Source organism: Staurois parvus, unplaced genomic scaffold (genome assembly GCF_062004578.1).
Source record: "Staurois parvus isolate SC_StPar_1 unplaced genomic scaffold, SC_StPar_1.0 ptg000694l, whole genome shotgun sequence".
NCBI lineage: Eukaryota > Metazoa > Chordata > Amphibia > Anura > Ranidae > Staurois > Staurois parvus.
This window is the reverse complement of record NW_028318490.1, coordinates 6,192,019-6,218,903: the sequence shown is the minus strand read 5'-3', so window position 1 is coordinate 6,218,903 and position 26,885 is coordinate 6,192,019. Positions and strand designations below refer to the sequence as shown.

Here is a 26,885-nt window from a genome sequence, read left to right as displayed (position 1 = left end):
AAACTTTGAAGGAGGACACCTGTTCTGGTGATAACTCTGTCAGAGGGAATTTCCCTCACTTTAGAGAGATTTCTTCTTACTTCTTGTTGTATCTCTGTACCAGGATGTGAGGGGTCTTAAAAGCATGAAGAGTGGCTCTTCATTGCAGATGTCAGATGTCACAAAAAGTGTAACTCATTGGCAGTGCCAATACTTATAGGATGACAGATGACTCTGTTGTATTGCCTTTCCAAATTATAGTCAGGCAAAGTAGAGTGCACATATTTTGACAAGAAGAAAGACCTGAGCCGCACCACAGCTGAATCCAAGGGCCCAATAGCTTATAGTTAAAATCGATGCATCTCCTGCCATACACAGACTCCACCACTGATACGTTTCACTCAGAACTGGATTTAGTCTTAGAGGAATGACTAAACCAAGTTACAGGCAAAACGTGCCAGTGACAGTGTCTGTGCTGAGTAGGATGGGTCCATACCTGCTATAGAGTATGCGGCTCTGGTTTTTTCACTGTGACTTTCAGATATTGAATGGATCTTTTGAATGCCTGGGCATCTGCAACCAGTTCCTGTGTACTATGCAAGCCTTGAAAGGCACCTGTGTGTGGGGGAGGGCCTACAGCGCTTGTGCACATGAGGGTACCCTTGGCTTGTGTACATGCTTGCCAATGCTCAGGACCAAGCGGGGCCACGTTCATGTAACATCAGCTATATGACGGCACTCCGAATTAGAGACTAGTGGTACACCATGTGCTGTCCCATGTCACTACACAGTATTTCTGTGAGTTGTTCCATAGAGCCTATGCCCTTTCCACCTGTTCAGCATACTTCTGTCACCTCACTCCCAGTGACAGAATGGGGTCCTGCCATGCACTTAGAATAGACCTCATGAGTGCACTCAGTAACTCCTTCTGCTCTCCTGTACCATGCGGCCAGACTGTGGGTCTCCATAACATGGGTTTGGTCCTGAACTTTTGGGGAACTGACCACTGGGGAGGGAGTCAGACCTCCGACTCCCTCGCTACTGGAGGACTCATCACCATGCTTCATGACAGGCTGCTAAACACTTTACACAAATCCTTGATTACCCATGGCAACTACTCTTCCACTCTTCCTGCTGAGTCAACTCTTTATAATAAACTTGCTTCGTACCCCATATGTGTTTTACAGGCCCTGTTCTTTCATATGCCAAAAACCATCATGCACCCCTTTAGAGTAACTTCAGACCACGCTTTAGGAATGGTTTAGCAAACTTTACTTAACTTCTTTTTTGTGGGATTATAAATAAAAGGAACAACACAGTCCAATACCACAAGCTAACTGGCATATGCGGCTGTCCAGGCACAAGGCATACAGGTGAGAGTCCATGATTGGCAACCTCCAATACAGGTAGTATCCTCCAGACTTTCCAATATCTTGTGGGGTTACATGTTGGCTCTTGGTGCACTTTCTCCAATTCTCTCTAAGGCTCCTTGGCTAGGCTCTCTTGGGCGACCTCTTCCAGAGGTAGCCTGCTCACTGGGAAATTGCTGGTTATAAAGGGTTGCATCTTCTTCTGTGAGCCTCTTGCTTCTATTTCCATGTGGCCACAGCTTCTAGAGCAGAGCCCTCCTTTATATATGAGCACAGGGAGATGAGCAGGGCCCAGCAAAAGCCTGCAAAACAGTAGAGCTACCATTAATCCTTCCCAAACTTGGGTAGACTAGATAGCTCACTAACATGAAACATTCGCATTGTAGGCACCTGCCTGCAGTCTAATATTGCTGCCTCTGATCTTGTATACATATTTTGAGTCACTATTGCAGCATTTACATTACATTTTTATGTGTCTTTAACACTTTAAATTCCTCCATATTTATGTTTAAATATAGATTTACTAAAAAAAAAATCACTAAAATGGAGCTTGGTATATGGCTCAATTCCTAAATCTGCCATCTCCCATAGGTCCTTTGAGGAATTCTGAAAGACGGGAGGTTCTTGATTGTGTGACTGCTATGAATGGTGACATACTCAGGAGCCCACCCACCAACTTCCTATCATAAACTGTGACCAGGAGTTCCTTATTAGATCCATGTTTAAATTATTATTATTATACAGTATTTATAAAGCGCCAATAGTTCGCTCAGCGTTGTACATTACAAAGGGGGACAGAACATGTGACAGAACAATACCAATACAATGCAAAACATGAGGGGATTGAGGGCCCTGTTCTTTCGAGCTTACAATCTAGGAGATATGATCAACAAGTATAAATGAGTCAGTCTGCCTGAAATGAAATGAATGCTAATGTGCTGGCTCTTTAGCTATCCTATAGTGCTCTGGGAACCTCTTACCGTTTGTTAAAGTGCAGGCACTTAGAAGTTCAACACTGCCTGGAAGTGTCAGAACTTTGCCTGATCAGAATGGTCTGTATTGCTGTCACTGGGGATGTCAGTGACACCAAGTCAGTACCCCCCAGTGTCAAAATGTCCGCCGCAGTCCAGCTATAAGTTGCTGATCATCGCCATTACTAGTAAAAATAAAAAAAAAATTCCAGTATCTATACCGCCATTTGTAAACGCTAATACGTTCACGTAAACCAATTAATTTACACGTATTGGGATTTTTTTTTAGCAAAGACATGTAGCAGAATACATTTTGGCCTAAATTTATGACAAAATATGATTTTTTTTTAAATTTTTTACTGGACATGTTTAACCATTTCCATACTGGGCACTTTTAACCCTTCCTGCCCAGGCCATTTTTTAGGTTTCAGCGCTCTCACAATTTGAATGACAATTGCACGGTCATACAACACTGTACACAAAGTAAAATTTTATAATTTTCTTCACACAACTAGAGCTTTCTTTTGGTGGTATTTACTCACCGCTGGGGTTTTTATTTTTTGCGAAATTAACAAAAAAAGACCGAAAATTTTGAAAAAAAAACACGTTTTCTGTGTTTCTGTTATAAAAGTTTGCAAATAAATAATTGTTCTTCATAAATTTAGGCCGAGATGTATTCTGCTACATGTCTTTGGTGAAAATAACCCAAATTAGGATGTATTTTTTAGTTTGTAGGAAAGTTATAGAGTTCACAAACTATGGTATAGATCTGAAAATTGATCAATCCTGAAGTACTGACGGCCAATCTAATTTCTTGAGGTCCAAGAATGTCAGAACAGTACAGATATCCCCAAATGACCCCTTTTTGCAAAGTAGACAGTCCGACGTACTTCATAAGAGGCATGTCGAGTTTTTTGAAGTTGTATTTTTTTTGTCATAATTTTTCGGAAAATTAAAAAATTAAAAAAATAATTTTCGCTATTTTTTTTTACATACTGTCACCAGTGCAGTACAGCGTCATCATATAACTGGCATGGCGGTGATCAGGGACACTGACTGGTGGCAGTATGAAAAAAATATATATATATATATTTTTTTTAATTTTTTTATTATTTTTAGTTTTTTATTACATTTTTTTTCTTTTTTTTTAAGATTTTATTTTCATATTTCACTATGTCCAAAGTAGTACAATGTTACCATAGTAACATTGTACTACTTTGGGGAAGTGATCAGTATTTTTTTTTTTCACAATTTGCTTATAGCAAAGAATTACTTTGCTATAAGCAAGCATCGATTCATTCAGGGTTTTTTTTTTTGTGCTTAGCTGTGATTTGGCCTCAGCTAATCACATGACATGTGCATGTGATCGCTGTGACCATTCACAGCTAGACACTATCCATTGTATACAACTGTCATGTGACCTGCTGTGATTGGTCACAGCAGGTCACATGGTACTGGCAACGGGGGCCGGTGCTCAGATCTGTCATCGGCCGTGTCCGAGGTACACGGCCAGTGACAGATCGCGCCGCTGCGTGGCACTGCAAGCGCAAAAACTGAGCATGTCCGGGAGGACGCCGTATGGCATCCACCCGGAAATATACAGCCTTTTCCCAGCCGCCAAACGGCTATTGGCCGGGCGGCTATTGGTTAATAGCAAAAAGTCAAAAATATTGTTTTTTTCCTCAAAATTGTCGGAATACATTTTGAGATCATTTTGAAATATTTCTGTTTTGTTCGCTCTTTTTCCATTTGCTGTAACATGTTATAAGTTATTGTATAACATCCAGACATTTGTAGATTCTCCCTCTAGTGGCTATCTGTATATCATGCAGAGTCAGCCATCCCGGAGACAGGTAGTAGATACTCAGCTCAGTAAAAAACAGCCATCTCAGGAAATAGAGACGTGTTCAATAATGCAAATCAAATGGTAATCATTTTCTACAAAAAAAGTACATAATTGCAGTTGTGCTCGTATATTTGCATACCTCTGGCAGATGTTATGAGATGTGAATCATTTTTATTTTTAATGTGATTCAAATTAAACTATTAGGAATTACAACAAACCATAGGAATAAACTCAAATAATAAAATGGTACTGTTCAATAGGTTTACTTACCCTTAGTTCTTAAAGAGGAACTTCAGTCCCCTAAGTGATTGTAAACCTTTATTTTATTTTTTGTTTAATTGAAATAAAAAAGTTATGCTTGCCTGATGTGTGCAGGGGTATTGCACAAAGTGGTCCATTACTGTCCCTTCTGCCCCCCCATACTCTCCACTTCTCCATTTCTGTGTTTGCAGACCTGGACCCAACTGCACCTGGAAGATATCTTTTGAGATGGACAGTGGACAGAATGTATTGGTGAAAAAGTTTTGTGAGTGCCAATCCTTTGTTTTAGAAATGCTTTAACCTAGGGTTGCCACCTCATCCCTTTAAACCTAAATCCATATTAATTACACAGGTTCTATGGCTAATTTAATGCAGACAAGGCACTAAGTGAATTTAATTACCATTTTAATCAGCCCCAGAACCTGGGTAATTAATATGTGTCCGTTTTAAAGGGATGAGGTGGCTTCCCTACTTCAACCTGAATACAGCACTATGGAGCCTCTCTCTGTGTTTTTTTCCTGCAATATAGCTGAGTTGCAAGTAGAACTACACTGCATCTGAGCACCGCAAACCAAAAACGCTTTTTATTCATTTTTAATATTCAAAGCTAACTCACCTCTCCTCCCATGTCTCCATGCTTTATTTTGTTGAGTAATCACTTTGAAAAACATCCAGCTAGCATTTCTGGATGAAACCATCTTGAATAAGGGTAGAAGATTCATGTAGGATTTACTGTACTTCCTGGATGCTCCGGCATGCAGGCAGGAGGATTACATAGTTACAGTTAGTCTGGCTGAAAAAAGACAAAAGTCCATCCAGTTTAACCATTAAAAAAAAGAAGTCATAATGCTATACGCACAGTTGATCCAGAGGAAGGCAAAAAAAAACCCAGCAAAGCATGATCCAATTTGCTCCTGCAGGGAAAAAATTCCTTCCTGATCCCCCGAGAGGCAATCAGATATTCCCTGGATCAACTTTCCCTATAAATGTTAGTATCCAGTTATATTCTGTGTATCTAAGAAAGAATCCCGGACTTTTTTTAAAGCAATCCACTGAGCTGGCCAGAACAAACTCTTGAGGGAGTCTATTCCACATTTTCACAGCTCACTGTGAAGAAACCTTTCCATGTTTGGAGATTAAATTTCTTTTCCTCCAGACGTAAAGAGTGCCCCCTTGTCCTCTGTGATGACCTCAGGGTGAATATCTCTACACCGAGTTCACTATATGAACCACTGATGTATTTATACATGGTGATCATATCTCCCCTTAATCTCTTCTCAAGAGAGAATACATTCAGTTCCTCTAATCTTTCCTCATAGCTGAGCTCCTCCATGGCTCATATCAGTTTGGTTGCCCTTCTCTGTACTTTCTCCAGTTCCCCAATGTTCGTTTTGTGAATTGGTGCCCAAAACTGAACTGCATATTCCAGATAAGGTATTACTAATGATTTGTACAGGGGTAAAATGATATCTCTCTCTCTGGAGTCTATGCCTCTTAATACAAGAGAGGATTTTGCTCGCTTTAGAAACCGCAGCTTGGCATTGCATGCCATTATTAAGCTTGTGATCTACCAGAACTCCCAGATCCTTCTCCACCATTGATTCCCCCAGTTGTACCCCCCCTAGTATGTATGATGCATGCATATTCTTAGCCCCCAAGTGCAGAACCTTACATTTATCAACATTAAACCTCATATGCCACATAGTTGCCCAATTAAACAGTACATTGAGGTCAGCTTGTAAATTGGAGACATCCTGTAAGGACGTTATTCCACTGCACAGCTTGGTGTCATCTGCAAAGACTGAAATGGGATTTTTAATCCCCGACCCTATATCGTTTACAGGGTCTGGCAAGAGGGTGTACTTAGCTGAGAAAACCCCTCCTCCCCTCCTGTAGACTCCTGGGACATATGACACAATTTGCCTAGGCCTTGAAACCAGGAAGTAACTGAAAAAATGTAAAAAAAAAAAAAAGTGTAAAACAAGTAAATATTATTATACATGAATTATAGCACCAACAGTTTGTTCAGCACTTTACAATATAAAGGGAGACAATACAATTACAATGCATTTCAGTACAGAAGTAATAGGTAGGCCCTGCTTGTGGAGCTTACAATCTAAAAGAAGGGGGAGGTAGTACAAAAGGTGATAGCTGCATGGGATGATCTGATGGAGGTGTCTCAAGTACAGTTCTTAGGTAAAGGTGGGGTAGGCTTCCCTGAATAACTGAGTTTTCAAAGATCGCCTAATGGCTGGGCTGGGGGCTGATCGGACATACTGCAGTAGGGAGTTCCAGAGGATGGGAGAGGCTCTGGAGACTTCCTGGAGGTGAGAATGGGAGGAGGTGACGAGGGAGCTGGAAAGCAAGATGTTTTGGGAGGAGCGGAGCAGCCGATTTGGACGATATCTGCGGATGAGGTTAGTATTTTGAATTTTATACGTGGGTTAGTGGAAGACAATGAAGGGACTGGGAGAGGAGCAGAAGTCGCTGATCAGTTGGTAAGGTGTATGAGTCTAGCGGCAGCATTCATAATAGACTGAAGGGGGGATAGCCTGTGTAACGGTAGACCAGTGAGGAGGGAGTTGCAGTAATCAAGGCGGGATATAACCAAGGTGTGGATAAGTTGTTTTGTGGTGTCATTGGCCAGAAAGGGGTGGACTTTGGAAATGTTGCGGAGGTTGAGGAGGCAGGATTTAGCCTGTGACTAGATGTGGGGCCTGAAGGAGTACAGGATTTTGCCGAGCACCCTGGCATGAGGGGAAGGACCAATGGTTCTGCTGTTGATCTTAATGATAAAGTCATGAGTGGGGGATCATGGAGGAGGAAATATTACAAGCTCGGTTTTGGAAAGATTGAGTTTGAGGGAGTGGTGTGACATCCATACTGATATGTCACTTAGTAGATTTGTGATACGTGAGGACATTGAGGGGGTGAGCTGGGGAGTGGAGAGATAGATCTGGGTGTCATCAGCATAGAGGTGGTATTGGAAGCCATGGGAGGTTATCAATTGGCCCAGGGAGGAGGTGTAGAGAGAGAAAAGGAGGGGCCCAAGGACAGAACCTTGGGGTATCCCAACGGAAAGAGGAAGAGGAGCGGAGGAGGAGTTGTATGTGATGCTGAAAGTGCGCTGAGAAAGGTAAGAGGAGAACCAGGAGAGAGCAGAGTCACGGAGGCCGATGGAGTGGAGGTTACTGAGGAGGAGTGGGTGTTCAATTGTGTCAAAAGCAGCGGAAATGTCTAGGAGAATGAGTATGGAGTAATGGCCATTGGTTTTAATAGTTAGTAGATTGTTAAATGATACACTTTACTATATATTTACTAACTCTAGCAGCATAAGGATTAAAAATAGTCAATGCGCACAATTCACTAAAGCTTATTGCATGAGTTAAGTCAGTCACATGACCACATATCACATGCGATACTGAAAATGTCAATTCACTATTGCTAGTATGCGGTATTTACCGAAAATAGCAAAAACAATTTTAGTATGCGCTAGTATGCGGTAATTAAGTAGTGGTCCAGGCTTGTGGTATGTCTTGGTATCTGTCAGTACTGTCATGGGTTGTTAAGGAATGGGTGGCCGCCGAGTCCCTAACAACCTTTGAGCCATCAGCTGTCAGCAGGGTTCCCCACTGACAGCTAAATGTAAAAAAAAAAAAAAAAAAATTGCCAGCAATGAAAAAATCATTTTAAAAAATGGCGTGGGGTCCCGCCTTCAGGTCTGGCTTGGATTTTGAGGGGAACCCCCACACCAAAATTAAATAAGAAATGGTGTGGGGTCCCCTCAAAATCCATACCAGACGCCTATCCGAGCATGCAGCCCTGCAGGTCAGGAAAGGGGGGAAGAGCAAGCGCCCCATCCCTCCTGAACCATACCAGGCTACATGCCCTCAACATGGGGGGGTGCTTTGGGGCAGGGGGGCTCCATGTGACCCTTCCCCTGTGTGACATCATTGATCCAGCATGTCCCAGTTGATGATGTCACACGGGGGCGAGGTTACATGGGTATTGTGACTGGGTGGAGCAGTCCGATGACCGGGAGCCAGCGTTGGGAGCAGAACCTTTTTTTTTTTTTTTTCGGGTAGGGGGGGTGGCGGGCATCGTGATTGACATTGGATCTACTTCAGGGGACATTCTTATATTTTCCTTCTTTTAATAAAGGACTTGTCAAAGACTGTCTCCTGTCTTTTTTCACACTACAGGTTTTTTTGTGAATGGGTAGCGGTACCATGTACCCCATACTCATTCACATGCGGGGGGCTGGAATCTGGGGGTCCCCTTGTTAAAGGGGGCTTCCAAATTTTGATAAGTCCCCTGCTCGCAGACCCCCACAACCACCAGCCAGGGTTGTGGGGAAGAGGCCCTTTTCCCATCAACATGGGGGCAAGGTGCTTTGGGGGGAGCCCCCCTGCCCAAAGCATCCCCCCACGTTGAGGGCATGTGGCCTGGTATGGTTCGGGGGGGGGGCGCTCACTCATCCTCCTCTTTCCTGACCTTCCGGGCTGCATTCTCGGATAAGGGACTGGTATGGACTTTATGAGGGACCCCCACACCATTTTCTTTTTAATTTTGGGGTGGGGTTCCCCTCAATCCATACCAGACCCGAAGGGCTTGGTAAGGATTGGGGAGGGAGACCCCACTCCATTTTTTAAAATTATTTTTTAATTGCCGGCAATACTTTTTTTTACATTCAGCTGTCAGTGGGGAACCCCGCTGACAGCTGCACCATTAATGCATGGTTTTCACTACTAAAATACCACGACTTGATAAAATAACTCATGCTGTATTTTAGTAGCATTTTTTGTGCATTTAAATGTTTTTTTTTTAAATGCTGTGTAGTATTGTACCACATATTCGGATACGGTAAGATAACGCTTAGTGAATTGTGCCCAATGTTCACTGAGAGAGTGCAGTTCCACTTTGCTGTTTGTGATGAGTGTTTGGATCCTGACTGCTCTTTGGATGTCATATTGAACAGCTGTGAGACCTCTTGATCTGCGGGGTCCATTAGTCTGATGTGATGGTGGAGGAGCACCTAGAATAGGGGTCTCCAAACTTTCTAAACAAAGGGCCAGTTTATTGTCATTCAGACTTAGAGGGGCCGGACTGTGGCAAGTAGAAGTAGAAAATGTCCCGGCATTGTTAACCATGCCCCATTATTGGTGCCTGTGAGAATATTAACCCCATTATTGGTGTCTTTAGAAAGAATAGTGCCCCATCATTGATGTCAAGGGGAGGAATAGTGCCTCATCATTTGTGTCATTAGATAAAAGTTCCCCATCATTGGTGTCAGTGAAAGGAATAGAGCCCCATCATTGATGTCATTAGAAAGAATAGGGCACCATTATTGGTGTCAATTGGAGGAATAGTGCCTCATCATTGGTGTCATTAGAGAAAATAGTGCCCCATCATTGGCATCATTAGAAAGAATAGTTCACCATCATTGGTGTCAGTGGGACAAATTGTGCCCCATCATTGGTGTCAGTGGGAGGAATAGTGCCCCATCATTGGTGTCAGTGGGAAAAAAAGTTCCCCATCATTCCAATCCAATGATTACCATTCAGAGAGATCCCTCCAATAGTATAACCTCCTCCAGTTAACGATGAATAATAACACGAGCAAACTAGGCAGGTAAAATCTCACATCCATACCCTCACAGTCATTACTATAAGAGAGCACAAGGGATAATTATATGGTTAACTGGTATTTAGGGATTTGTAAGAGACCTCAATACAATATACCATGTGGCCTACCCCGCCATATCAGATGAAAGCCACACTTGCCAGACTTTATTAATCTTCTTCACACAACCCCTAGATAGGTAAGTGGCCTTGTAGTATGGGAGCATCATATTTAGTAGACCTTTCCAGAAGGAAACTGTGGGAACAGTGGGTTTCTTCCAGTGCAATATAATAGCATTACGAGCATAAAATAATAAAGGGTTGAGAAGGGTTCTTTGGGCATTGGTTGGAACCAATGCCATACAGAGATAGTAAGAGGAACCGAGGTTGTGGGGACCTCTGCGATACACAATGTAATGTCTTTCCACAAAACAGTAATGAGCTGGCAGTGCCAGAATATGTGGGTGAAATCAGCAGGGGAATGGGAACAAAGCCAACACTCTGCTGAGGAGGCGGGGTGTATTACCGCCAGCCTGGCTGGGGTATAATATATTCTGCGCAGGAATTTAAAGTGAATCAATCTATCTTTAGCCCGATACCAAATGTTTGAATGGGTGATCCCACATATCATCCCAGTCCTCCCCCTGGATACCCGGGACTTCCACACTCCATTTTTCCCCACAGCATTGCAGCTGTATGGGGGATGTTCGGAACAATTCCTTAATTCCTTATGTACCACTGATGTTTTTGAAAGTGAGACATCTGTCAACAGACTTTCAAGGACCGAAGGCTGAATCTCTATGGTCAAATCGCTAAATTGAAATTGGTGTGCGTGGCGCAGTTGAATATATATATCGGAACAGTGATTTGGAAAATTATATCTTATTTTTAACTGATAAAATGTGAGCAGGTTGCCATTTCTATGTCACCCACCCTTTTGATGCCTCTAGTCGCCCACAGCCCCTGTATAGTGTGGAAGTCAGACAAATACTGATTCATCCATAGAGGAGAGGAAGGTGAAATCCCTTCCATTTCAGGTTGCATCAGTTTAGTAGCAAGTTCCCAAGCCCTGATAGCGGCTTTCATGGAACCTGTGAGCGGAAGAGAAGACCCCGCTCCCCTGAACAGTGCCATCCGTAGGCTTTCATAGGACTCATAAGCCTCCTGGACCGTCGCCGAATCTGCTCCATCTTCCAAAAGCCAGTGGTGGGCAAACACCACTTGGCCTGCTAGATAGTATTTCTGCCAGTCCGGTAGTGCAATCCTCCCTGGCCCAGGGCTGTAGTAACTATAGACCTATCCATGGAGGGGAGGGGGACTACAGGAATGAGCTAATGTGACTTTCTAGTTTCTTGAAATACGATTTAGTAACCCACGTGGGAGCCTGACGTAGAAAATATAGGATAACGGAGTATTTTCATCCTAATGAGGTTAATTTTGCCAATTAACCTCTTGGCACCAGCCGAACGCAAATGTGCGGCCTCCCGGCGTCTGGGTCTAGACGCCGAGCAAATGCACATTTGCGTTCTATTAAAAAAAACATATGTGCTGAGAGCACGCGCTCCTAGCACACATGTCCGGTACTCTCGGAAAGGTCCCGATCTCCTCTTTCGATCGGGACCTTTCCTGATCATGTGACTGCCGTGACGGCGTGTCACATGACCCTAAACCACATCTCCTGAAACCCTTAAAGGGCCAGGAGGTGCCAGCACCAAGGGGTTAAAGACAAGGGAAAATTTTTTTCAAGCTTCGACTTTCTTTTTCAGAAAAAGTGGAGTGAGATTGAGATTCATATAGTCTGCAACACTCGCTGTAATTTGAACCCCAAGGTAAGTTGAGACACCCAGCGAAGTGGAAGATTAGGGTCAGCCATTGTTCGAGCCCTGGGGTCCCAAGGCAATAAAGACAATTTGAACCAGTTTGCCTGCAAGCCAGAGTAGGTGGCAAAATCATTTAGGACAGGGGTTAAAATTTCAAGTCCAGACCTACTAGCCAGTCACAAAACTTACTCTCCACCAGTTGCCCCACCCAACCTTGCCCAGGTCCGCCCCCAACCCCACCCCTGGCCTGCCCCCTTAAAGCTTATGAAATTAAATTTTTCTTTAGAATAAAGAGTCCAAAATATAAAACTGTACACAGTAATGTATATCCCAGCTCCCCTGTACTCCATTATAGTGATATGACATGTATACAGTAATCATTACTGTGTACATGTCATATCACTATAATGGAGTACAGGGGAGCTGGGATATACATTACTGTATAGATGTCATATCACTATAATGGAGTACAGGGGAGGGGGATATACATTACTGTATACATGTCATATCACTATAATGGAGTACAGGGGAGCTGGGGTATACATTACTGTATACATGTCCTATCACTATAATGGAGTACAGGGGAGCTGGGATATACATTACTGTATACATGTCATATCACTATAATGGAGTACAGGGGAGCTGGGATATACATTACTGTGTACACGTCATATCACTATAATGGAGTACAGGGGAGGGGGGATATACATTACTGTGTACACGTCATATCACTATAATGGAGTACAGGGGAGGGGGGATATACATTACTGTGTACACGTCATATCACTATAATGGAGTACAGGGGAGCTGGGATATACATTACTGTATACATGTCATATCACTATAATGGGGTACAGGGGAGCTGGGATATACATTACTGTATACATGTCATATCACTATAATGGGGTACAGGGGAGCTGGGATATACATTACTGTGTACACGTCATATCACTATAATGGAGTACAGGGGAGGGGGATATACATTACTGTATACACGTCATATCACTATAATGGGGTACAGTGGAGCTGGGATATACATACTGTATACACGTCATATCACTATAATGGAGTACAGGGGAGCTGGGATATACATACTGTATACACGTCATATCACTATAATGGAGTACAGGGGAGCTGGGATATACATTACTGTATACATGTCATATCACTATAATGGAGTACAGGGGAGCTGGGATATACATTACTGTGTACATGTCATATCATATCACTATAATGGAGTACAGGGGAGTTGGGATATACATTACTGTGTACACATCATATCACTATAATGGAGTACAGGGGAGCTGGGATATACATTACTGTATACATGTCATATCACTATAATGGAGTACAGGGGAGGGGGATATACATTACTGTATACATGTCATATCACTATAATGGAGTACAGGGGAGCTGGGATATACATACTGTATACACGTCATATCACTATAATGGAGTACAGGGGAGCTGGGATATACATTACTGTATACATGTCATATCACTATAATGGAGTACAGGGGAGCTGGGATATACATTACTGTATACATGTCATATCACTATAATGGAGTACAGGGGAGCTGGGATATACATACTGTATACATGTCATATCACTATAATGGAGTAAAGGAAGCTGGGATATACATTACTGTGTACATGTCATATCACTATAATGGAGTACAGGGGAGCTGGGATATACATTACTGTATACATGTCATATCACTATAATGGAGTACAGGGGAGCTGGGATATACATACTGTATACATGTCATATCACTATAATGGAGTACAGGGGAGGGGGGATATACATTACTGTATATATGTCATATCACTATAATGGAGTACAGGGGAGGGGGGATATACATTACTGTATACATGTCATATCACTATAATGGAGTACAGGGGAGCTGGGATATACATTACTGACATGCTGTATACAGTACTTACTCCTAGTCCCTCCGAGTCCCCCGCGGCGGTGGAGAGGGTGTCTCCTCTCAGCGGAGCCGAAGAAGCCAGAAACCAGAAGTTGTGAACCGGAACTCGGTTTCACAATGAGGCTTGGAGCACAGGTGCAGTCGCTCCATGCTTCATCTGTGCTCGCTGCTCGCCAGAGGAATTTCTCCTCGCATTTGGCGAGCGGCTTTTTCAAGCCCTGATTTAGGATACGCATCTGGATCTTGGAGAAAGGGTATCAAATCATCTGCGTACAATGCAAGGCATTCTTTGATGGTGCCCACCCTTAGGGCCTTCACCTCCAGAGAAGGTCTCAAATCTATAGCCAGTGGCTCCATCATTAATGCAAACAAAAAAGGTGAAAGTGGACAGCCTTGCCTTGTGCCCCTACCTATGGGAAAGAAAGGGGAAACCAAAAGTCCAAGCCTGATTGCCACCCAGGGAGCACTATACAGTATTGATATCCATCTGTGAGTGATCCAAAGCCCATCATGTCCAATATCATAGACACGAAGCCTCAGTTGAGAGTCAAATGCCTTCTCTATGTCAATAGATACTATGGTTGCATTTTTAAGTCACTTTTTTCACAGGTGCAAAACAGGAAATGCAGCAAAAACGCATATGCATTTTTACCATGTTTTTAAAAGGGAGTATTGTGAAAGAAGCCTAGGGCTGCATTCACACGTTTCCTAAAAGTGCAGCAAAGCACACAAAAATTAGCATTTTGCCATGTTTCAGAAATGCTCTGCAATCGAGGGTGGTGCCATTAAAGCGGAGTTGCAGTTTTGTCTTTATTAAAAGTCAGCAGCTACAAAAACTGTAGCTGCTGACTTTTAATAAACATACACTCACCTGTCCCAGGGTCCAGTGATGTGCTCACCCGCGTCGTCCCTTCTCTGCCTCTTTTCTCCTCCGAGCCAGCATCACAACTGTGGGAACCAGGCTGTGACAGCTTGTGACTTCACAGCCAGGTGCCCACTGTGCATGTGCGACTCACACTGCGCATTCTGATTGTGAAAGTTCCCAGGAGACTGCGGGAGGAAGGAGGGGGCCGAGCTTTTGGCTCAATTCGCCGTGGCTAACTGAGCCAGAAGTGGGAGCGGGTGCCTGTTAAAACCAGGCACCCGCTCCCCCCCAAAAGGTGCCAAATGTGGCAGTGAAGGGGGGGAGGAGGCAAACAAGTGGAGCCTCCACTTTTGAGCGGAACTCCACTTTAATTGTTTTGCTGTGCGACAAGACACCCACTGAAATAACACCCAACACTCCACGATTAAAAAGATTCTGGAGCTCATTCGCAATGTTAGTTGTGCCTAGTATAGCCAAATCAATCGAATATCGCAAGAAGCATTAGGCTGCTTTCACACTGATCCGGTGCAAAAATGCAGTAAAAACCAGGGCTGCAGTGATACTAAGATACCTGAAACACCCATACCTTTGCGGTGCGATTTGAGCCTATACAAAATGGATGGGCTCAAATTGCACTGCAAAGATTCGCATGTGATTTGGACAGGAATGTGGTGCGATTCCCGTTCGAGTCACATGCGGTTTCCCTGTGGGTGCAATTTGTGCCATTCATTTTGTATGGGCTTAAATCAAGCCGCAAAGGTATTATTATTATTATACAGGATTTATATAGCGCAAACAGTTTGCTCAGTGCTTAGGTATTGGTAGTTGGTATCAGTGAGTATGTAAGCGCAAATATTGGTGCTCACACTTGCCGATAAAAACGGTATTGATGCAACCAAAGTAAAAATGCATATGCGTTTTAGCCGTATTTCCGATGCATTTTGCATTTGTTAAAAAAGAATGCGACTCAAAAAAGCACCCATGGTTGCGTTTTCCATTTATTTCAATGGGGAAGTATGTTTTCGGTGCATTTTTTTTACCACACCAAACACACTCCAAGTAGACTTTTACAAAATGCAACAGACCCGCCACTAATCAGTGTGACGAGTCCAATGGGATGTCATAGTCGTGCGTTTTTCTTCTGTTTTTTTAATGCAAAAATGGAAGAAAAACTAATCAGTGACAGCACTCTAAGGACCCTTTCACACAGGCATTCCATATGTCCTTTTTTCATCTGTCCATTTACAGATGAAAAACAGACACCCATGTATTTCTATGGACTAGCAGATGTAGACGGATGATCATCTGTTTACATCCGTTAGCCCCTGTTCACATCTCTGCGTTCCTGCGGGCCACGTTTTGTGTGGGCACGAGAGTCCATTCATTTCAATGGATGCTCGTGCCCCGCAGAGAAGTCTCTGCACTTCTGAAAACGCAGCCCATATGGGAACCTTGGCTCCCAGTACAGTTGAGTTTTCCAGTGCGGGTGGTGTATCATTAGAACTAATGGCACCCACCCGCGGGTCAGCAAATCTCTGTGCGGGTGGTGTGGCTGCACGGATTTTTATGAGGATCCGCAGCGGCACCACCCGCACGGATGTGAACCTAGCCTTAATGTCTGCATCCGTTAACATCCATTTTTTTGAACGGAAGAAAACCCTATTTTTCTTCCATTAAAAAAACTGGAATAGATGAAAATCGGATGTAAACAGGCAAAAATGAATGTATACAGATGAAAACAGATGTAAAAGGACAAAAAACTGATGAGAAACTGATAAAAAAAAAAACTAATGCAGGCCATAGATGGGTCAAAAATCGGCTGATTTTTCAGCTGACAAAAAAATCGGTCGATTTTCGCACTGTTAGTGGGTTAATCGGTCGGCCGTTTTTCTGGATTTTGGCACTTTTTTTATCGGTAAAATTAGAAAAAAAAAATGCCCGATTTTTGCACTGTTAGTGGGTTAATCGGTCGGCCGTTTTTCTGGATTTTGGCACATTTTTTTTATCGGTAAAGTTGGAAAAAAAATTGTCCGATTTTGCCGATTGGCAGATTTTCACGGCAATGATGGGCAAATCGGCCGATCTTTTTACCGATAAAAAAATCTGCGCATGAGCCGTGAGCTGCAAGAAAGAGAAGAATTCCAGTCCGCTATTATATTTGACATGAAAAAGTATTGCGGTTGCAACAATGTATCTATTTGTATCCGAATAAAACATCTGTATCTGAAATGGATATAAATAGATACATTGTTGCAACTGCAATACTTTTTCATGTCAAATATAATAGCGGGGCTCTCTGCAGGGACAGAAGTAATTAAATGCTGGCCATAGACGGGACGAAAATCGGCTGATTTTTTTTTTTTTAAAATGGCCGGTTTTCGACCCGTCTATGGCCTGCATTAATGTGAACTGATCAGTTTTTTTCTTGGAAAAACCACGACTTAACTGATAAAAACCCCGGAACGCCCGTGTGAAAGGAGCCTTATGCAGGCCATAGACGGGTCGTTTATCGGCCGAATTTTCGTCCGCAAGGAAAATCAGCTGATAATCACGCGGTTAGTGGGGCCAGCCCATTGGCCATTTTTTGCGGATCTCCTCATTTATTTTTATCTGTCATGCTGGAAAATCTGCAAAAAATTTACATGGGTGGCGGCAACGGGGCCGACCGATTTGTTTATCGGCCGAAAATTCACCTGATAAACGGCCCATCTATGGCCTGCCTTAGAAACATGCAAAAAAAAACTTTCAACAATCCCTCTACACTCAGGTGTGAATGGGGCCTAAAAAAAAGACGTCATCCATTTTATATGACGTCTCTTCTGCAATGAGGAGCCCCCTCGGGCACAGGGTTCTAATGGTTCACTTTCGTTCTACTCGGAGGAGTCAGTCAGTCGTTTCAGTATTTTCTATAACGTCTTGCAACAGACGCCGCTCAACCCCACCAAGCACCGGCCTCCCTCCACACACTGACTTCCGGCCTCCAGCGTCCTTCCCGCCGGAAGTAGTTCTTTAACCCTTCTCTCCTACCGGAAGTTCTCCCCCTTCTTTTTTCTTTTTTTTTTTCTTTGCCGGAAGTCTCCCCTTTTCTTCTCCCCCTGACGGGCACCGGAAACACACTCGGCGCCCCGAGTTATTGTGCGCGGGAGAGGGCAAGATGGCGGCCAATATGTACCGGGTGGGCGGTGAGTATTGGCGGCAGAGTGCGGGGAGAGGAGGGAGCCGGTGAATGGTGTGTGTATAATGAGCCGTGTGTGGCGGGCGGGGAACCTCCATTGTACAGGCCTGAGGGAGGCCAGGCCACCGCCATACTCGAGAGGCCTGCCGGAGGAACTACAAGTCCCAGCATGCCCGGGAGCTCTGGATACATGCCGGCTAAGCCGGTTTTCTTCTATGGAAGTCCAGGCAGAGGGGTGTCTGAAGAGGCTGAAATAAGGACTGTGTTGTAGTAATGGAGGCCCAGGACTTCCCCGGGAATACAGAGAGGATTGGAGCTGGGGGGAGGACAGGGTGATGTCTGGGCTCCTGACAATGGGGGGCGCCATCATTACCCATCTATTATCTCCTGGGATCAGACCGATCGCTGCCGACAGAACTCGCTGTCTGTTCTCACTCTCAATTATTTCCATAACTGACCGCCAATGAAAATGTCCAATAAGATGACATGGACGCGGTGTAAAAGGTGATCAACTGTCATAATTACCGTTTATGGCTCGTTTAGATCTACACATGTGTGGCTTTTGTAGTGTCAGGTAGTGATGTCATGCGTCAACATGCGTTTGAAGCTTTATTCAATGTGTTTTGGCATTGAGCAGGGCTTGTAAGTATCTGTTGCCAAGGCCTTTTCTGCATTTTGATGCGCTGCTATTGCCATCTTTAGGAATCCCAACACAAAGCTTTATTTGGATGTGTGGTGGTGGGCAAAAGTTTTTGCTGCCCACCAACTGCTCCTCTCAAAGGAGAACTAAAGTCCCATTGTAAAAAACCGTGAGCAGACGGGCTTTTATTATAGAAGAGATGTGCAGTTTCTTCTGCAGTACAAGGCCCCTGCCTGCCCGCCTGCAGTACAAGGCCCCTGCCTGCCCGCCTGCAGTACAAGGCCCCTGCCTGACTGACACTGCCCCTACCTGCCTGTTCGCCATCTCCTCTGGCACTGTAAACTGAGCTGCACATGCCCAGCTTACACTGCCAGGCTGGTGTCTGAGTGCCTGATTGACACCACCTTGCACATACACAGCAGTGACATCAACCCCTGCCTGTCTGAAGAGGCCTGAAGACCAGCACTCAGAAGAAGGGGAGCGCAGGACCGTTGGGCAGGTAAGTATGGAGACTAGTTCCACTTTAAGCTGCTGTAGGCAGTGGAAAGGGGTCTTTACATGCACCTGTGGAAAAGTTTTCTTGACCTGTAGTGATCAGCTGGTGGTAATCCTACCAACGCTACACACTAAAACAAATGGCCTGCAACCACGTGCAATGCATGCAGTTGAGGAATGTTTGTTAGCAAAAATGGGGTTAAAGTGTTACTAAACCCACAACAGTAAAATCAATCTGTATATACCGTAAAGCATGCTTGTTATACTCACTGTGGAACCTAAGGGGTTAACATCCTCTGCATTGTGTAAAAATGCTGTTTGATCCTGACTTCTCTGATCCTCCCCTTCTTCCAGTGCCCCCCTCTTATCTCCTGATAAGACATATCCTGTGGAGTCCCTCTGCACATGCTCAGTTTAGTGTGTATTGATAGGTTGTTGTTTTTTTACGTGGGAGAGTGCATTTGATCAGCAGAGAGCCAATCAGCACTGTCCAAACAAAGGTCAGTGGTCTTGCATCCTTCTAGAGTAAGATGAAAACTGCTCCTTCAGGCTTTAACCAGTGCTTGGCTGAACACTAATAGAAGTCACAAAACTGCTCTAACTGGTGATGAGAAAAAGTATTTAGCAGTTTATATTTACTAAAATAATTGCATTTCCATGTTCTGTGCACTGTGGGAGACCAGATATAGTGAATGCAGAGTCCTGGGTTTAGTAACAGTTTAATTGTCAATAGCCTCTGAAGTGTGATCTGAATGCAGATCGGGCTTCAGAGGAGAAGGAGATTTAGACTCCTGTCTAAATCTACCCTAAAAAGCAGAATAAACACGTTGTTTTTCAGAATGCAATTTACTGAAGAGCTGAGATGGGAGCAGACAATATTTTTACTACTGGGATGTTGGAGGCATGCATTATAGCACATTGCAGCGCATACGTTAAAACCCAACAGTGTAATGAAGTCATTCACCTGGCCATTAGATCTTTTTTTTTTATTATTCAGTCTGCAGGCTAAAGCTGGCCATAGATGGATTGAAGTTTGCCCAGTTCAGCATGGGCCAGCCAAATTTTGATCTATCTATGGCCATTGCTACGCAAGAGATGCTGATCTAATGGATTCTCTGTAACAGGAATGATGAAAAACATTAATTCGATCAGTGCCTGTAGCCAATCTGCTGCAGCAGTGATAAGTGTATTCTGACAGCTGAGGCATCCCTGTTTCAGAATACATTAGCACAGCTTGGTGGAATCTGTTTTTCATTTTTTTTATTCTTTTTTATATCAGCCAAAGGCTGATTTAAAAAACAAAAACAAAAAACATTCCATCTATGGCCGGTCTTAGATGCACTAACAAATTGAGGCCAAACTCCAGATAAGTTTTGTTCCCTTTGGGATAAATATTTTTGTTTACAAATAAAAGCTGATCATTGTAAGCACTCTTGTCACTAGTAAATAGTTTTTTTAACCCTCTAACTGCTACATTGATAGGACAGCTTGTCCTGTTGAAAAACAGACTTGCATGTGAAAATTAGGGAAAGGGAGCCTAAAAAAGAAAACTAATGTAGCTATCACATCTAAGAAATGGTAAACTGCAATATGATAAATGTTTGCTCTTGGGTTTAATACCGCTTTAACATTTGTTGCCAAGGTTATGCATTTTGATGGGCTGCTATTAATATATGTTGGCCTCCCAACTCACTAAAATTCAGAAATAAAATGGATGTGTTGTATTTTTTTGAAAGTGCGCTTTACGGAAGAGCTGAGATGGGAGCAGATACTATTTTTATTACTGGGAATTGGGACACATACCTTTAGCATATTGCAATTCACGCATAAAACCCAACAGTGTAAATGCATCATTAAGCTGGCTATGCACTGTTGGAATTTTTTTTTTTGAAACATTCAGTCTTCAGGCTAAACAAAAATAATCAAATTCCTTTGCCTGTGCACAGATGGCAGAATTCTCTCTCTCCCCCCCCCCCCCCCTCAGACTATTGCAGTGTGACAGCTGCAGCCAGCGGCTGTCAGAATACTGGAGCAGCATCCATCTGACTGCATGCAGCTGCTGTTTGGCAAATAATTATCTGCCCAGTTCCTTTTATTTTTTTGATTGAGGGATGTCGGGTAGGAGGGACTGACAGACCCACACACATAGCAAGTTTATAAACAGTTTTAAGGAACCTTCTGAAATTTGCACAGTGTATGGCCAGCTTTAGGGCTTGAAAGTAATTTGTGGGATCCTGGTGGTCCTGAGGAGAAGCAATAACACTTATCATTTGGAGTAATTTGTGAGGTCTGCATTGTTGACAATACAACAGCCCTGTAATTAATGAGTGTTGAGGTCACTCTTCAGAATTCTGTCTTGCCTGCACATGACAAGTGTTGGTGCCTGGGATTGGCACTGAGGCATGGGTGTCCATTCTAGACAGGCTATTCTCAGTGCATGTTCATCTCCCGGGCTACGCAGCATCCTTGGTTGCTACGATGCAATTGGCTTCATAGTGTTACTTGCTGCTAAAGAAGCTGTAAGCTGTGCAGTCAACTGCATCCTAGCAACCAATAACACATGCCCACCTCGTTCAGCTGCTGCCCAGTGCCATATTTGTGTAACGTCAGCATCCCATGACTCTGTTTACATTCAGCTGTCAGCCAGAGAATCTCCGTTTTGGCATCCTAGCAAACCACAAAAATTTACAACCGCCAAAAAACTCACCATGCCTCTCACCAAATACCTTGGACTGTCTGTTTTCCAAAAATGGGTAATTTGGGGGGTATTTGTACTATCCTGGCGGTTTTTTGGCCTCAAGAAATGAGATGGGCCATCAGTGCATCAGAACTGATCAATTGTTTATATATATATGTTGGTTTGTGGACTCTATAACTTTCCTACAGACTAAATAATATACACTAATTTGGGGTATTTTCACCAAAGAAATGTAGCAGAATACATTTTGACCTAAATTTATGAGGAGATGCTATTTATTTGAAAAATTTCATAACAGAAACCAAGAAAAATTTGTTTGTGGTTTTGTTTTGTTTGGGGTTTTTTTTTTTTTTTTTTTTTAAACGTTTCAGGGTTTTTTGTTTATTTACTAAAAAATAAACTCAGTGGAGATTAAATATCACCAAAAGAAAGCTCTATTTGTTAAAAAAAAAGATACATTTTTTTTTTATAGGTACACTGCTGCATGACCGCACAAAGTCACACTTTGAATGACAACACTGAAAATTGCCTGGGCAGGAAGGGGGTAAATGTGTCCGGTATTGAAGTGGTTAAGACCGATGTCATCTTGGAATCATTTGTTCTCATTCTGGTGCATCTTTGACCATATCATGGGCTGATAACACTGTTTGAGATATCAAAACAGCAGAGGCAGTGTTCTCAGCCCAGGAAAGAAAGTTGGGAACGTGATGGATTTCTGGCAGGATAAACAGGCATTTTTTTGCTTTTAAAGAAGAAAATGTACCTGTATTTGGAAAAAGGATCTGGTTTTCTGGAGTGCAGACAGTGGAGTACATCTACTAAAACTGGAGCACTCCGTATCTGGTGCAGCTGTGCATGGTGTCCAATCCGCTTCTAACTTCAGCTCCTTCAGTTAAGCTTTGACAATAAAACCTGGAAGCTGATTGGTTTCTAATTATGCACAGCTGCACCAGATTTTGCACCATGGTGTTTTAGTAAGTAACCCCCAGTGTCTTTTTAAAGTGACCCTGTCACCATAAGTCATTCTACCTTTACTTCTCCATTAGATTGTGTGTTGAAAAACTGCAGCATGCTGTGGTTCCTCCTTGTACATCGCTAAGGTTACCTTCACACTTGAGAGATTTGTAGCTCGAAGTTCTAAAAATGAAGTAATTTAAATCTATTCTCCATTGTCCCTGTTTTCACAATCCCGTGTGAACAGGCACCATATAGAACAATTGAGTTTTGGAGCTTCAAGCTACAAATCGCTCAAGCGTGCCTGTGGTGGAGATATCAGGTGCTCATTGACCCACCCAAAGTGTTGAATACCTGCTGCAGCTTTTTTTTTTATATGCTGTCTCGTGTATAGCAATGACACAGTGGTGGCAGTTCTTATGTATATTTAAAGTGGAGCTTCACTCGCCCAATAGGGGAAGCCACTTCCCCTCTGACTACCTAGGCGGTTGGAGCAGGCGTTCTCACTTGTCCCTGCAGTCTTCTGGGACATGTGACAGGTCCCAGAAGACTGTGGGACCATTGACAATGGGCAGCGAGGCTTGTGCGTGCATAGTGGGCACCCGGTTGTAGAGCCACAAGCTGTCACAGCCAGGTGCCCACAGTTAAGATGCAGGGGACAGGGAGGTGAAAATGGCTAGGCTGAGCACAACGCTGTATCCCGGGACAGGTGAGTGGCTGTTTATTACAGTACAGTTTTTGTAGCTGCTGACTTTTAATTTTCAAACAGGAGACTGGAGCTCCTCTTTAAATATTGGATTGTTGTGTCTGATTTTGAGACAGTTGAGCAAATATAGTGTGTTGATTCTGGCACCTAGAATTCCAAATTCCCTTTGTAGTTAACCGCCTCCCGTCCGCCCTATAGCAGAAATACTGCTATAGGGCAGCATGGGAGATTTTTGCATTTCCAGGTAGGGGGAGCTTGCGCCCTAACCACGCCGCCATTTGCGGCCACGGCTGTCAATCACCGGATCCTGGACGCCATCCAAAGCAATATGCTTACAGTGAAGCACACTGACGCCCCCCCCCGTAAAACAATCCCAGCACAGTCAACCCTTTGATCGCCCCTCATGTTAACCCCTTCCTGCCCAGTGTCATTAGTACAGTGTCGGTGCTTTTAGCACTGATCACTGTATTGGTGTCACTGGGGATGTCCGTGACACCAAGTCAGTTCCCCCCAGTGTCAGAATGTCTGCCGCAGTCCCGCTATAAGTCGCTGATTGCCGCCATTACTAGTAAAAATAAAAAAAAAATTAAAATTACAGTATATTGCCATTTGTAAACACTTTCACGTAAACCAGTTAATTTACACGTATTGGGATTTTTTTTTTTTTAGCAAAGACATGGAGCAGAATACATTTTGGCATAAATGTATGACGAAATTAGATATTTAAAATGTTTTTACTGGACATGTTTAATAGCAAAAAGTTTTTTTTTTCCTCAAAATTGTCGTTTTTTTGTTTTTTTTCTATAGTGCAAAAAATAAAAACTGCACAGGCAATCAAATGCCACGGAAAGAAAGTTCAATTCGTGGGAATAAAAGGACTTAAATTTCATTTGGGTGCAGCGTTGCATGATCGCACAATTGTCAGTTAAAGTAACGCAGCGCCGTAACACAAAAAATGTCCTAGTCAGGAAGGGGGGGCAAGTCCTGAGGAGGGCAATGGTTACGGTTATTGAAGGAAAGCTTTCTTTAGGTGTACAAAATGAAGTCCACTATAGTGGGTTCCTGTACATTGGAAGCCAGATGTCCTGCCAGGTTTTTGTTTTCTGGTCCCTTTTTGCACAGAACAATATTGGAAGAGGGGTTTAGATTTGCAAAGTCAGTAGGTCAAACAATAGGTGATAGTTGGGGTCAGTTTAGAAACAAATTACTGCTTGTTCTTTTAATTTTTCTTGAATGGTCAGCCCTGCCCCTCTTTTGTCATCTACTGTGTCAGACAGCAAGTTGGTGTCATTTGTAACCAGCAGTGCTTTTATCTATCTGCTACTAGGTGAAAAGCAGTGATGTGCTGTGCTTGTCACAGGCTGGCTACGGCTGCTGGTGCTGTATAGATTTCTGCCAGATTGAGGAACCTGGTTCTAAGCGTGTCTTATGAATGGTCTTCACATAGGTCTGTAGCTAAAAATGAGAAATACATATAGAGTTGTGTTTTAAATGTCTTTAGTTGGGAAGGTTTGTGTCTGTTTGCTCACACAAGCATATTGTATTTGATTCCTTGCTATGAGTTCCTGGATTGTTCAGGTTTTTTGTGTAGCCCGGTTTTGGTGTCTTTCCAAATGCTGGCAAGTCATGAGAGCTTTTCCTTCTTTTATTCTGCATTTTTTTTTTTGTAAGCATGCGGTCTTTTTTAAAGGAACTCTTAACCCTATTTTGCATAGAGCCTAAAATCTGTCTAATGTGAAGAAACGGTTATTTTGGGGCATGTCCAGGAAACTAAATGTTCAGTCTGTAGTTCTGATTGTACAGGGTTATCTATAATGTTATAATTATTATATTATCTATAATGTAACATGTATATGTTTAGATTCCGCCCAGTATTCAGCATTAGGCTCCATGTACACGGGACGTTTGGAAAACACTTCTGAATGATGGAAATTGACTGCTGGAAAATGTAGGTTTAACCACTTCCCAATCTTCATCACCCCCCACAATCTTCATCACCCCCCACAAGTAGTACAGTGTCACCATGGTGACACTGTACTGCTAGGGTGACAGTATGTAAAAAATAAATAAAAATAATATAAAAAAATAAAATAAAAATGTAAAAAAAAGTTTAAAAATTATAATTTTTGGTTATAAACTTTGGATTTTTTTTTTTTTACTAAAAAGATAACGGAATAAATTTTGGCAAAGATTTATGATGAAATATTAGTTAAATGAAATATTAATTAGCAAAATGTTATAAAAAAAAAACACTTTTTTTCAAAATTTTTGGACTTTTTCATTTACATAGCAAAAAAAATAAAAATCCCAGCAGTGAATAAATACCACCAAAATAAAGCTTTATCTGTCTCAAAAAAATGGTAAAAAATTCATTTGGGTACAGTGTTGCATGACCGCGCAATTGTCATTCAAAGTGTGATAGTGCTGAAAGCTGAAAATTGCCCTGGTCAGGAAGGGGGTAAAAGTGTCTGGTCTGGAAGTGGTTAAAAAAGTCCGTCTAGCTGCGTTTGCATACCGGGTTTATGCGCGTTTGCGTTTAGAAGCGTTTTTTAAAGATAACAGGAGACCTTCCAATGCACAAACAGTAAAAAAATTAACTATTTCAGACATTTTGAGTGGAATAGAGAGAGCAGAAGCAGAGAGAGCAGTATGTGTTGATCACCTGTCTTTTCTGGTTGTATTCACTATGGATCCCATCATGAGCATAATGCAGCACGTTCCACCATTTTTTCCTTCGCAAAACCTGGAACTGACTGCGCTGCTGTGCTAGGCCCATTTGAATACATGGAAAACGCTTTGCATTCATTTCTGATGATGATAAAGGCTCTGGGCAGCATTTGGATATGGAACAGTTAAAAAAAACGCTTCTAAACACAAACGCGGTTAGCCACGTGTACAAGCGCTTGGCGTTTGAAACGCTGATAAAATCTACTCCTGAACGTAAGTTTGGTGCATTCAAAAAAACATCTGTAAACTCAACTGCCTGTAAACGACGGCGTGTACATGAGCACATAGGAAAACATTATGGAGAGTTCTGCGGCGGCTGAAAAAACGCAGAAAAGCTCCTGAACGTGAGTTTATCATCTGCAGTGTACATGAGCCCTTCCACTGAGCATAATTATCTGGTTTGTGTGTGAGTGGAAATCTCAAATGTTAGTTCCCATCATCTCCATCTTTAATGCCCCTTTTAAAGCTACGTTGGCCCAAACAAATTATTTACTCTTTAGATTGTAAGCTCCCAGGATCAGGCCCTCCTAACCCTCTTGTATTGAACTGTATTGTTGCTGTATTGTCTCCCATTATATTGTAAAGCGCTGAGCAAACTGTTGGCGCTGTATAATAATACTGCACTAATAGGTGTACTTGTTGGGCATACTGTATTAACTGTATGTAGCTGAAGCTTTTACAGCACTGTGTTCCTCACAGTGCCACAGGGACTTTCCATCCCGCTCCCAGAACAAAACGGACTCAGGCAGACTGCTGCTCAGCTATTTACAGGAAGCTTTGTATTCTATGAATGAATACAAAGCTTCCCCTCCCGCCTTCTTCAGAG

At 42.9% G+C, this 26,885-nt stretch overlaps 1 protein-coding gene and 1 long non-coding RNA gene across 2 annotated transcripts in view; one reads left to right on the top strand and one right to left on the bottom strand.

Moving 5' to 3' along the window:
* Positions 1–1,234: 1,234 nt before the first annotated feature.
* On the bottom strand, positions 1,235–17,669 carry LOC149446239 (uncharacterized). Its single transcript, XR_016306247.1, has 2 exons — positions 17,607–17,669; positions 1,235–1,651 (listed from the first exon to the last, which is right to left on the bottom strand). It is a non-coding gene; the product is annotated as an uncharacterized LOC149446239 (long non-coding RNA).
* Positions 17,670–17,696: 27 nt separating this feature from the next.
* MTA2 (metastasis associated 1 family member 2) overlaps positions 17,697–26,885 on the top strand; it is a 44,188-nt gene continuing 34,999 nt past the window's right edge. The window contains exon 1 of the mRNA XM_089652877.1: positions 17,697–17,846. Within this exon, the coding sequence (XP_089509003.1) occupies positions 17,819–17,846 (28 nt within the window). The 5' untranslated portion in view covers positions 17,697–17,818. The remainder of the gene's footprint in view (positions 17,847–26,885) is intronic.